The 14,076-nt window shown below is 47.1% G+C and overlaps 1 protein-coding gene across 2 annotated transcripts in view; it reads right to left on the reverse strand.

Moving 5' to 3' along the window:
* SEPTIN8 (septin 8) overlaps nucleotides 1-14,076 on the reverse strand; it is a 47,135-nt gene that overhangs the window by 21,601 nt on the left and 11,458 nt on the right. For both annotated transcript variants that reach the window (XR_007509663.1, XM_049829242.1), the window contains exons 2-4: nucleotides 8,064-8,178; nucleotides 4,060-4,255; nucleotides 3,181-3,367 (exon numbers count right to left, since the gene is read on the reverse strand). Coding sequence is in view for 1 of the 2 variants with exons in the window: in XM_049829242.1 (XP_049685199.1) it covers nucleotides 3,181-3,367; nucleotides 4,060-4,255; nucleotides 8,064-8,178 (498 nt within the window). In the remaining variant the exon portion in view is untranslated. The remainder of the gene's footprint in view (nucleotides 1-3,180; nucleotides 3,368-4,059; nucleotides 4,256-8,063; nucleotides 8,179-14,076) is intronic.

The following is a 14,076-nucleotide window of genomic DNA, read 5'->3' on the forward strand; positions in this document are numbered from 1 at the left end:
TCCCAGAGCAGCAGTCTTAGATCTCATGTTGGAAGAGCACTATTCTCTATTTTAAAAGATCTAGTCATAAAATCATGAAGTTAACTACTGGAGTGTCATCCCACTGAATGTGAGAGGGGTGCAGTGTCCCCTTGACTGCCAGTCCATGTGCTGGAAGTCTGCTGGAGCTGGAATTATGACTGGAGGAAGTCTGTGCTTCTAACAAGACAGTGAACTCACATGCACACGCATAAAATGCACCTCCTTCTCAAATCATTCAGACCACAGAGTTATTTCTCATCTACAAAAATAAAACTTACAAGAACGTGTGGAAGTAAGTCAGTTGGTAGAAAATAATTTTGCTAATATAATAAGGCTACATGCATTTTCACCCTGCGAAATATAGCTGGATTTTTCCCCATGTCCAAAGTGTTCCTGAATGCAAATCCCGGTGAAGCCAACAGGCAAATCCTACCTTAGAAACCAAACAGCAGAGGCACAAACCGGCCTGAAGCATCCCCACTGGCCAGTGACCTGTCTAGGACGTGTCAGCTCATGAAGAGCAAGCAATTAGCCACAGCTCATAAACAGTACGCACTGGCTGGAAACCAGCCAGGGACAACAACCAGGGAGCCCCAGGATGCCCACGGCAGCACACAGCTGTGCCATCACTTTCCAGGGCAGGGCTGTGGTTTAAATCCATAAATCACCTTCTCACCTGATACAGATGCAATTTTATTTATCTTATTTGCCTTATTTATTTATCCCCTCCTTTTCCCAGGCTAAACCCAATGGAAAGTCAACCCCTGCCAGGCCATACATGCTTCCCACCTACCAGTCAGGCAGCCACATTTCACCCACCTAGAACCAGTTCTGAAGAAGCTTCTAGCTCTCCAGCTGTAATTAAATACCCTAGACAACAGCTGGCCATGAGCTCAGCCAAACAAATACTGTATTACAGTACAATGAAGACTTTGTTTACAAAACGGCTTTACCCAGAAGGGATTTTGTAAACTTTACACTAAAAACAAGATACGTTATTGAAATTGTCACACAGATTCAAAAGCCTGCCCAACATCTGATGCCATGCCACTGGGGTGCTAAAGCAAAGGTATAACTGAGCCAGGTTCCTACAAAACCCTTGTTAAACTAGTCTCAGAGGCTGAGCCAGCAGAGCACGCAGCAAAGCATTGCCTCTGATACACCTTTCACCTCCACGGACTCCACTCTTCAACCGTAAAACAGGGGCTACCAGCCACATAAAGGTTCCCAAGAGGTGTGCTCAGACGGCTGCAGACGTGAGTCAGTGCACGTCACCTCTCTGCTCAGCCGCGGTAACCACTCGCTGTTTCCAGTCTGGAGCAGATAGAAAGCTGCCTGGGGTTTGCTGACACCCCACTTCTGCACACACGCTGGCCCCCAGGCACAAATGGTTCACGTGTACTGGGAAAGGGGCACAGCACTGTCACGCATAAATCTTTAAGGAGTGCCTGGAAAGCACCTTGAAGCCCTGGGATGACACCGATGCAGAAATGCAATATAAGTCCCTGACACCCAGAAAAGATCAATGGTCTCTACTTGCTTGTTCATTTCTATGTGAGTGCTTGCGCGAGGCCACCACACCATGAAATCCAAGATGTTCTCACACTGTGGTAAGAAGGGAGATGAGAGCAAAGGGATAAAATTACTTCAGAGAAGACTATTCAAATGGAAGTTTAGAAACATAAAAACCTTGCGCGAGCACAAAGTTCCCATCTCTGCACAAGTACAAAGGATTTATTTTGGTACTACCTAAGGACCACATTAAAGGCAGCCACAGGGAGATGTGAAAAGTAGGGAACGCAGAAGGAAAGAAAGAGAAAAGCTTTGTGGGACCACCAGCACCAAGGGGAATCGTGCAAAAGCTTTCCTCCAAACATATTTCTGGGAACATGTAATGCTGGCACCGCGCCAAGAGACAAGAGTTTATTAAGGGAAAATTTTCAGATTCCTGATGAAGTCAGTGTAACAGCCACCACAGTTACAAACAGCCCACTGCAATGGGAAGCCAGCGCTTGCTCTGGAGAGGGGCCAAGGAAAAGCAGGCCAACAGCCCTGGGTGGCAAGGGCAAACAGCAGGGACTCCACAAGGGGGGAACTCTACCCGCCAGGAAAGTCCGAGAGAGCTGCATGCGGACAACAGCCAGAGAAGAAAGCACTCCCTAAATGTAATCCAGGGGATCCCCAGTTACTGCAGGGTCCCAGCTGCCTTGCCTGCCCTCTCCGTAGCCTGATCAGCATCTGCCATCTGAAAGGAACCACCGTGCTGCTAAAATACTGCTCTGAAAGATAGGAAATTCTTGCAAAAAGAAGAGATGCTGCTGTCACTAGTGACCTTTGGGGCCTCCTGTAGCTCCCTGGAAGCCAGCTGGAACAGCCACAAGTGTGTCAGAAACCTCCTCCAAGCTGCAGGAATATCAGCAGTAGCCAGTTAAGTAACCCACTGCCCCCTAAGGCAGAATAGCTTATGCACAAAGAAACAACCCCCAGCTAGACCCTCTCATGACCGACTTTTAGGATTCCTATGACCTTGAGAGCTTCTCCCCATATTTACATTTTCAGAAGATATTGTGATCTCCTATCCAGATCATCTGGCACTACCAGCAGTGACAGCCCACGCACTCCCTGTGCACCACCATGCACAGCCAACGCTTCTCTTCAGCCCTTGTCTCCTCTGTACTGACCACCACCTTAGGACATCTACGTCTTTGGTGGCTCTCAGCCCCTCTGTCCCTGATGACAGGTCAGGACAGCAGAGGTGGCTCCACACTTTCCACAGTTCAGCTGCAGGACCTGGAACACATCCTTACCTGCACACCTGTAAAGAAAAGCTACTAAAGATGCAGCTGATGGCTTTGATAAATATGAACTAATCTGGGTAAGATTCTTACAGTGATGGACACTCTAGACTTCACACAGCTAGCTGGAAAACAGGTTTTTCACCTGACATTTTTCAGGAAAGCCAGTGAGAAAAAAAGCACAGGACCTCAGCAACCCACCAGGGCAGACAAAGTTTTACCAGAGTCCTAAAAACAGCTCAGCTAACATGCAGGAAGGAGTCCAGCACTTACACGGAAGGAACAGAGCCTTCTACATGACAATCAATATTAACAGAAGCATCACCACTTCCAGAAAGAGGGGCCATGGTCTCCAATGCTTTACCTTGCTGTCCAGCTTCTTCATTGTCACCAGGTCCAAGGACTTGAGCGAGTGCCCAGTTGGGGTGATGAAGTACAGGCAGACGTGAATCCTCGTGTCATGATAGTTGAAGAGAGATCGGCGGATTTTCAGCTCTTCTTGCAAATAGTTTTCAAACTGCGTATCAATGTACTCAACTATCGGCCTGTAACTAAAACCATACCATTAGCAACCCAGATACTGGAGTTCAAACTTAAACAGTTTAAAGGCTTGAGTTCCCCTAGACATACCATGGCATCACTTTAAAAGTAGTTATAAGACTCAAACAATTTAGCCTTACAACAGGAGAAGTGTGGCATTTACACACAGACCTTGTAATCCAAAGGTTGCTGGAGTCTCCTGAGGCTGCACTGCAAAGTCTAAGGACAGTGGAGCATGGAAAGATGACTACTTCCCCAGATCAAACTTTGCCCAGATCTCAGGGCTGAGCCATCTGTCTGTAGCACTGCAACATGACCAAGGAGAGACCTTGGAGTCCCAGAAAGCCTTTACCTGGGGCTTGAACAAGATGTCTGTGTAATTAAATGAGACAGGTCCAGAGACAATGATCACTGCCCAAACAGATAATTCTCAACCCTGCACTGAGGACAGCTTATTAAATTGCTCACGTTCCTGGAGGACACCATTCTCTGCTGGAAAGACCTCCTATGACCTCTCTTTTTGGCTCCTCACCCAACTATCACTACACTTAGTCCCCAGAACCAGAGCCACTGCAGGGAGCTACTCCATTAACAGAAACACGGACACCTCCTCTGCAACACTGCAAGCAGGACTGCAGGCAGTTCATGTCTAAGCATCAGAGGCAAATGCCCAGAAATGCCAAGCAGATGGCACGAGACCTGCCTTTCATCTTTATTTATCTGATCTCCAAATCCAACCGCATCCACAATAGTTAGTTTCAGGTGGACATTGCTCTCCTGCAGGTCATAGGTCCGTGGCCGCAAGCGAACTGCGCTCTCATAGTGACTGGCTTCCTCCGTCTCAAATGTGGTATTGAAGAGGGTATTCATTAGTGTGGATTTCCCAATGCCGGTTTCACCTAGGAAGGAGAAATCATCAGCTCACTGCAGCATGAATTTGTCACAGGTACTTCAAAGAATAGTAATTACAGAGCAGAACGAAATTATACCGTGAAAGGTTACTACAAATTGCTTGTGGACAGACATATAATTGTCACAAAGGTGACTGCATTCTCGAAGGCCACCCATGCTTAATGCAAAGCTAACACAGAGCACTTTGGTCTCGTCTCCCCAGTGAGGATCATACAGCACAGCAAAACACACTATCTTGCCCTCCATGTACTGACTTTGCCTGGGATCCTGCACCAGAGAAGCTGGGGAGAATGAAGTTTTAGTAGAGTCTTTTGGGTCTTCACATGAGAAGGAGTAAAACTCAGCTGCTCCTGCTGACAAGGACTATCTGGCTCAGTTGCTGGCTGTCCCAAACACAGCGATAGCTCCAGGTAACACTGCAGATCAGCATAAAACGATGGGTGTTTGGTGTGCTGTGGAGGGGACAGGGAATTCTGACAATGAGGTTTCCTCTCACTCCTTTCTGTGAGATTACTGACATTAACAGCCTTCTTTACCACTTTCTCTTTTTGCTTTGTCTTGCCATTAAAGTCTCTGGGGACCTGCCTTTTTTGAGACCAGAGACCCCTGTGAGGAAGGAATCTGGGGGCCTGTTTCAGTGCAGAGAAACAGGCAGACAGCTCTGGACCTGCTGCTAGGATAACTTGCCATCAGACTGAAAACCTCTCTTCCACAGCAGAAAAGACGCCGGATGAAGGTTTCATAATTTCACTGTGCAGCTGAACTTTGGTCTGCCTGGAAGCCTTAAAGCAGCTTGTCCATCTTCCGCAGCCTCAACCCTGTATTCTCACATGCCCCATTAATAATTGCCAAAGGACTAAAGCCCATTCTGCTGTAACCCTTTCCCCCTCCATCCACACAGCAGCTACACCAGAGTTGGCTCTGTGGCTCATTTACTCTCCTTTCTGAAAAGCACAGCAAGCTCTGCACAAGGCGCTCGGTGAGCTGCTGAGATTCGGCTCGGTACATGCAAACTGTCCAAGATGGTCCCATTCTGCATAGACATGTCACAGACAGCATGTCTATGCTTTGAGATGATAGGGCCACCTGTGCAGCAAACAGAATTGGCTAAACTGGAGGAAATAAGCTATGAACTCTTCTGTCACATCAGGCCTGAGCTTTCACAGGCATCCAAATAACCTCAGCAAGATAGCAGCTCTCTGACAGAGAGCAAGAGTTGCTGCTCTGCTCTGAAGAGCTACAGCTGCACAGGGAGACCTTGCACTTCAGCCGTTTCATCTCTCACTGCTCTTGATTTCTGGAATTTCCCTTCAGTATTTCTGCTTCCTTCAGGGCTGCCCTGTTGCCCCGTGATTCTTCGTGCCAGATCAGCCAAGGGAAGAAAATAATGTTGTTTATGGGAAACCAAAGTGAAACCAACACCAAAATGCTATATATATGTGTATATATATATAGCATCTGTGACACAGAGGCCAAAGCATGACAATGTTTTCAAAGGCCATGTTCTACGGTGCATTTTTACTATAGACCCCAGCAGAGGCCTGTGCTGGAGCACCAAATCAGGGCGTTTCTGAGGCATCTTCATCTTTCCAGTAGTAGAAAAAAATTATGCCAGCTTGAACCTCTAAGACGTGCAGAGGGAGAGAGATCATGGAGTCAAGAGGGGACAGCAGAGAAACTTGGTAGTGAGAGAATAGTTCTTGGAGAATCAGTAGGGGCAAGATTAAGAGAAGTTTCCCATCTGTAGCCCCCCTGTTTCAACAGCCATTGGAGGACACCTGGGATGCATCACAAACCAAGCTCCATCCCAGAATATTTGGCTCGCAGGCTGCCTGTGAGCCAGAAAGGCTTTGAACTGTTGCTCCTCGTAACTAAACGAGACTTTGATATTTTCCAGATTGGCCTACAAGGAGCCCCTTTCAAACTCCTCATTCACTACAGACAGCCCTATTGGCCACGGAAGTGAAAAGAGGCAAAATCCAAGGAAATAGCCTTCCTCTACTCCCTGCTCGCTTCCCAGGCAATCCATCGTGCTACACCTTCGGCATAGACACTACTTCTACTGAGTGCAGCCCCTCTTGCTGAACCCAGCCACCTCCGAGGAGTCCTCCAGTGGATGCGCTGATGGAGAGCAGGAGAGTGAGCAAGTTTCTGTTCAAGGGAGGTGCGTGTCTGCTGCCAAGGGATTTGGGCTTTTTCTTTCTTCAAGCACAACCACAAATACCACATGGTGCTCAGAATAGGGCAGAGGTATACATACTGCTTCCTACCAGCTGTGGTTAAGAGTTGTGCAAGGAAATAAAACCAGTCTGGTGCTCTAGATTAATCTGAAAGGAAAGTCATATGGAGAACTCACTACTGATGTAAGCCACATTCTCCTGTTCAGTTTTGGGCACAGTTGAGAGCAGGAACTGGAAAACAGGGATATGGGTTTGGTTTTTTTCACTCTTGTGAGGGGAAAAAAAAAAAAAAAAGCCATAATTTTTTCCAGTGTTTCACAAATGGTATGGCCAGATGAGAATGCAGCAGTATCCCTTCTGGTGTCCCCAAGAACAACTCTAATTAAAAACGTATTGCCCTCTGCTGCAATTACCCTTATGCTAAGGAACAAGTCTATGAAGTTCAACTGTGATTTCAGACATGCTTTTTTTCTTGTGGTTTGAATATGCAAAAGTGGCTTAGGTATGGCACAAGCACCTTGTGAAAGTTGTCAGGATTTCACTGCAGTCTATACAAAGCCATATTCTCTTTGGGCAGATTGAGGGCCAGGCAGGGAGCTGCTGTCTCTGGACATATTTCTGCTGGTCTAGCAGGTTACAGTACTTCAGACCTCATATACAATACAAGAACCAGCCAAAGTAAAACTAATGCTCGTTTCATCACTGGAAGGAATTGGTTTCTAGTACTCCAGCCAGCATCGCCTGTTAGATCACGTCAATACAAAAGTTAAAAAACAAGATTATAATGAGGCTATTTTAAAGTCAGCCTCTCACACCTGCTCACAATCTTCAAGATAAACACTTTACAATCAATAAAAACAGGAACACTCCCTCTCCCTTTCCTAGCACAGAGATGGTCATGCTTCAAGCCCTCTGACTCACCAACCAGGCACAGCTCAGACACAAACCTCTTATCCCTAGCTTTGAGCTGCAGGCTTACACTCAGAAATGACCGAGTTATCACCAGTAGCTCTCAGCTAACACCTGGTGCATCTGAGTGTATCTACTTGGACACAGTATTCACTGAGAAGGTGCTCATGCCAGCCACCCCAGTTTGCAAATGGAAATATTTAACTTGCCACATACAGTCTTCCCTTACTCCTTCCTACTGAAAAGCTATCGCAGTGAAGGAGACAAGCAATACCTCACTGGTTACAGAAATTCTTCTGGTTTGACCCACAAGACTCAGCCACTTGGACCTCCCTGCTGCTCTCTGCAGCTTCTGCACCTGTGCCAGTAGCTCAGCTCAATGCAGACCTGGATGGTCCTGCACCCATCTCCTCCCCTCCATGCCTCACCAAAGGCAGAAAGTTGATATATTAAAGCTTTTCCCAAAACTCTCTCTGATTTTGGGTAATAAGACTCGAAAAGTCACTTGTGAAAGTCACAGCATGGAAGCATCGAGCTCTAGAGAGCTCAAGTTCACTGAAATTAAAACATAAAGAGTTAGGCATTTCTGACTTGCTTAAAGCAACTGCCGAGGCCCGTGGCACAGCAGGACACACAAGAAATCCTGGTCCCAACCTCACCGCGCCGCCAGCTCAGCCCACGTCTGTTTGCAGAGGACTGTGCTCACCCACACAGAGGATGTTGAAGCTGAAGCCTTGTGTGACAGACTTGCTGACCAGCTGATCGGGGAGACTGTCAAAGCCAACATGGCCCCCCAGGGAAAGGTTCCTCTTCTCTTCATTCTGGTAGGGAGAAAAAGCCAGATTAGCAGAAATGCACTGAGATGGCAAGGCAGAGACGCGAGAGGAATCACTGAGCCCAAGAAATAACCACCCTCCCAGGCACTACAGAGCCACTGACATAAACCGTAACGCTGCCCGCAAAAGCGTGTGTTTTGGCACACCACAGCGCAAACCCTCCGACAGCCACCAACAACAGAAAAGTGAGGGAAAAATACTGATCTTGATGGGGAATTAGGAGACCTAAGCTACCAGGCTATAAAGGAAAGAAAACACTAGCATGAGCTCCAACTAAATGCAGCTGGGAGAGATTAGCAAAGGAAAACCCACCATCATGTGTTTTAGTACTCATTTCTCCTTGTCCTTTTTCGTTTTATTTTCTTAAACCCTCCAGCACTGAATTCAGCTTGACAGACTCTGTATTTTCCCCCAAGTACTTGATCTTTTTTCCTTTCCTTTTGCCATAAGCAGCGTGTTTTTTTCGCTCAGGCGTTTGGGGGTGCTGGTCGCGCAGGCAGGGCGAGGAACCCTCTTGCTTTACCATCTGTGACCACACAGTTTTCCACCATTTCTCTGCTGTTCCTGTTCCTGCCTCCCCCATAGGCACTTTGCTCTTCCTTCTGTCGCCTCCCTCCCCCAGAGGAAGGCTATGCTGCTCACCTGTAGGAAGCTTTGCTTAGAAACTAACACAATAAATATCTGAGGAGACAACAGGTCTATGCCCTGTGTTATACAGAAAGGTAGCCCAGAGCACCTATAAAGTCCAGAAAAGCCCAGAGCACCTATAAAGTCCAGAAAAGAGGATTTGACAGAAAGGTCATTTCTGTTTCTAGTGGTTAAGAACAGTAGAGTTTGGATTTGCAAAACTATTTCAACAGATGTTTCCACCTCTCTACACAACTAAGCAATGCTGTTTGAACCCTGGGACCAGACCGCTGTCTTTGCAGCCTCTCAAGCACTCTCATCCTTCCATGGAGAAGCAAAGATACATGATTTCAGAGCATGATTCATTCACCCTCACAGTTTCTTTGGTAAATTAGTCTGTTTTTCTTAATCACCAGCAAACAGAGGAAGATGGGGATGGAAAAAGTGTCTGCCCTTTGCCTAGCTCTGGTTCTCCTGTCCATCCCTGACAATTTGGACTTAATGTCCCAGCACCAAGACTGTGAGACAAGAGCACACCCCAAGAAAAGCCTAATCTGGCTGCCAAACTTTAAATTAACTCGAGAGGAAAATAAAAGAAATGACGTGATAAGCCTTGCATATTGCTCTATGCCTGCCACAAGATTGCTAAACAAAACATGAACCTTTGTTCAACTGCATCTCGAGTCAAAGCCCCCTCTAGTTCTGCCTTTGGTAGTATATTCTCAGCTTTGTATAATAAACAATTTACATCACAAGAACAACTTGTGAACAGTGGAAGCAGCTCCTACGTCTCACATACAAACGTTCTGGCTGTCCTGCTTAGCATTTGTTACCAACTTTCAGATCATTTTAGCCCAGCACTCTAGCAAGGGACTCCCCAGACAGAAACACAACCAAATCATAGCTGGGCTGCTACGATCATTTCTGTTTCATTCCATCAGGATCGATCGCGCTCACTAACTAAGCGGAAATAGCAATCATTTAAAGTTTTCCTGTGGGAGAGACGGCATCAGTTAAGGTTTTAAGGTGGCTGAGACTTTAGGTGCATTAAAAAGGGCCCCTAAGACATGAAAACCTCCAAGTTATACTTTCTTCCCTTCATCTGTCACCACACAGACATGCTAAAGCTCAGACTAACACCTCTGCAGGGACAGACCCCAACTGCGGGACAAGACCGCAGGACAAGACCCCAGCACACAGGGAGAAAAGCGAGTCTGTGCTGATCCAAGCAGCCCAATGCTGAACCGTGGATCCAGCATGGGATGGTGCAACTGCACCGGGAAGGGGAACTTGGACACATGTGTGCTGGGAAGGGGCTCAGAGTTGTTTAGGTTTGTTTTCCCTCTTGAGGAGCAGACTGTCAGAAGGTGAAGGAAGGCACTGCATGCATCAGCAGAGCTTGGGGGGCTTCCCTGGGCTCTGAGCCCCACTTCTCCTCTCCCCCCGCGTCCCTCCGAGCCACCACCACCTCACCGAGCTTAAAATGCCAGTTCCCACCACTGCAATGCGGTGACAGCCAGGCAAGCTGTTCCCACAGAAAGTCACCGAGTTTGACGGTTACACTTTGTGTCTTTTCATTTTAAATAATAAACAAAATCAAGCAAACAAAAACACAAACCAGAATCCTGGGATGACATTTTGGAAGGGAAATAAATAAAGGCTGCCGATGGCTATGATTAGGCTGAGAGTGCCCGAGGCTGGGAGGAGGTTTCCAGGCAACAGGCAGTACCACTGCTCGGGATTTTAAAATAGGCTCCAGCTCGGCAAGGCTGCATTTTAAAATAGGCTCCAGCTAGGCAAGGCTGCATTGAGAACTCAGTCATGCTTCGGTCGGAGGAAACCCAAATGTGTTCACACAGGGCTTTCTTTTTCTCTTCCCTTTTTTGCCGTTTGGTTGCTGTTCATTACGGGACAAGAATACACTTATTCAAAACTGCTTGCCATCTCTTAAAGCTGCTAGACCAATGAGCCAAACTTCAGTGAAATATTGTCAGTGACCTTGAAATGCAGTTTCCTTTTATTTCTGTAAGCAGCAATAATAACCTGGTTCAAGTCCAAGATGCTGCCAATACCAAAGCAGAAAACCATTTGCTGTGCTTGCAGCGCATTCAGCTGTCATTCAGCCTCCAAAGGGATTTTGCTATTGTTGCTATGTTAGGACACGGCAATTGCTAGTGTGACCTGCCCTGAAGAGGAACATACCTACCACCCTGATGAGCAACCACCAGCACTTCTTCCTGCATCTACCTGCAACTATTTGCAAGTCTCACCCCGAATGACTAACCATTCTAGCCAGTTCCCGCTCGCCCAGGGTAGCTCAAGGACAGCTTGACATGGTTCACCTGCTAGTAAAGACAAGGTCACACTCAAAATTGAATTCTTTCCAGCAGAAGCAGCCAGCCTGCCAGGCTGCAATGCTCAGCATAAATAAACAATCCAGAACACAAAAGCTGCAATAAAAGAGGGCAGCAGTAATGCAGCAATGGGCGGGGGTGGGGAGCAGTTTGTTGGTTTTGTTTTAAACAAAAGCTAAGAATTTCAGTAGGACTTTTTCCACGTTTGGCGCCAGCAGTGCGACTGCCCTGCAGGACAGGAGCAGGCAGGTTGTGTGGCAGAGCTGGATGGGATCAGCCACGGCGAGAGCCAGGCAGAAACACAGCCCTACCCTTCCCAGATGCACTGGTCTCTGCAACACTCCCGGCCTCCGCAACACCCGATGAGAATAAGGTCCCTCCTCTCACACCCTGGAGAGATGACTCTCCTGCTTCTTACCAGGCAAGACCCATGAGGCAGCCAACCTTTCCTGAACCCCATTTGATTGCTGCGCAACATGATAATTAAGACTTTGTGATGGCTCCGAGTGCGAACTCCCACCATAAACAGCCACTGCAGCCCTGAACATCATTTCTTGGGTCACTAATGGCATCCTATGATGGGCAGCTACCAGGGTTTTACTTGGAGTCTTTGAAGATCTTCTGTGCCTTGAGCTGATCTTCAGGGCTTGAAGCAGAGAGACAAGGGGATAATTTGTATTTTGAATCTTAAATTTTGTGGGAAATAAAAGATTCATCAGAAGGTCAGAGCATAATTTATTAATTTTCAAATCCAAAGTCCTTTAAACATTTTCACCAATGCTCTGGCCGGGCTGAGAAGCAGAGTCCATCAAGGCAACATGTGCACAAATGGCATTTGCGGGCACGGCCATGGGAACAACAACTATCCCGGAGGGAAATCAATCTTTGGCTCTGGTTTGACCGCTATGTCACAGGACCCTTCTCCTGGTATGCAGCGGAAAGACAGATGTGCCCTTGGCAGCACAGATTGCCACACTTAGCTGAGCACCACGAGAAGCAAAAAGAAACCTCCAAACGTAGTGCTTCAAACCTGCTGTAAGGCACCAGCCACCCTCCGCTGGAGGCTGGGGATGTGCTGGGGATGCACGTCAGCACGCTGGCCCATTCCTGCAGCCTCACCAGCACGAAGCTGCCCAGGGAACTGAAAACAGCATTTCAAACCCACATCAGCTTCCAAAGCTCTTCCACAGCAGGGTCCCAACAAACCGTGCCGTGCAGCAGGACCGCAGGACTGGGAGGAAGCAGGGGGCAACACTGCTGCAGGCACAGGCAGCAACACTGTGGGCAGCTGGCCACAAACCACATCCGTAGAAGATAATACGTTATTTGGCCCTTTATTGCAAGTGAGACAACAAAAGGCAGCAGAGAAACACAATTAGAGAGACCAAACCCAGACCCCTATAAGAGGGTCAACACAATTTTCATATATTAGTAAGGCTCTTCCCAGTAGACAGAGGGATTAAAGAAACCTGTGAGGAGAAGTGGCACAGGCTACAGCATCAACCAGTGTGCCTGCGATCCTTTAAAAAATAAAAATCTGATCACAATTTCTCTCCTTCCAGTCTCTTCATGCTTCACCTCCAAATTAGCATCAGTTTCACTTTGCGTCATTATATTTTTGAGCAACTTCTTGCAGAAAAAGTGGCTTTATCACTGCCTGTGCAGCCCATGGGGTATGTCAGCAGCGAGAAGATCAGCTCCACGTTCAGCTGCCCCTCAAGTGCACGTTTTTCCTAGCTGGGGCTCCTGGTGCAAAGCAGAGCAGCTCACTCTGCTTTTAAATGTGCTGCCCCTGTTCTCCTTGCTGTCACACCAGGAGCAGTATGAACAGACTGAAACTTGGATATAAAAGGCCATTCTGATATCAGTTGGTTAAAAAAAAAGAAAAAAAGATATTGAGAAGTATCATATTTCAATTATCACAACAAGAAATGCTCTTTGGTGACATATGCTTGTGTTTTCTGCTTGAGACAACCCTTGGTTTTGTTTTCCTGAATAAAGCCGGTGAAAGCATGTGGGTAAACAAAAGTGTAATTGAATGCCACAATCATAAATGGTGATATTAATTTCTTTAAATGGTGATTTTTATTTTTTTTTTTTAAAGACCTTGGCATGATGGGAGTTGTAATGTAAATCTTAGGCCCTGCTACAGCAGACTCATCAGTGTACAAGCAACTTGTAAATATGCTGTTTATCACCTCAACCATGACTTGAGTGAAGACTCCTAGTTTTATACCCCGAAGGACAGCACAGCACTTTTCTGTATCTAAGGTGCCTTTTCCCATTTCTATGGCCCAACAAAACATGAACAAGAAAGATGAACATCTGACATTTTCCAAGGCAAAACAGCAAAGGCCTACTGGGGGAAAAGAAGGAGAAACTCAGCCCTTTCTTTCTGCCAAGTGAAAAGGTCTTACACTTGAGCAGTGACCTTCAACCTAAAGCTATCTGCTGCTCTCAAACGCTCCCTCCAGCACCTCCGTAGGCTTTGTGCTGCCCAGCCAGGGTCTCCCCGAGCTGTGGCCAAGCTGCAGCTCCCCAAACACCAACCCCGCACGCAGGGGAGAGGCACAGCCATTCAGATGAGAGCTTTCTTGTTCCAAGAGCTCACAGGCAGCGGGATTTTAGGTCCCTCTCTTCCCAGGCTTTTTCCATTTACAATTTACACACACATTTATAAAATAGCAAGAGGCAACAACACAACATCTGCACAGCACTTTTCCATAGTGCTTCAATTCCCACTAGCAAGGCACACTTTTCTTTATATATTCCTCAATTCCGGATGACATCGCGACCTTAATACCAAATCCACCAGCACTTTGCAGCATGGGTCCCCCTCCAGCCTGGGCGCAGCCCATCACCTTCACCCCAACACCCGCCAGCAGCTCTATAACACTGGATA

This window comes from Accipiter gentilis, chromosome 26 (assembly GCF_929443795.1).
Source record: "Accipiter gentilis chromosome 26, bAccGen1.1, whole genome shotgun sequence".
NCBI lineage: Eukaryota > Metazoa > Chordata > Aves > Accipitriformes > Accipitridae > Astur > Astur gentilis.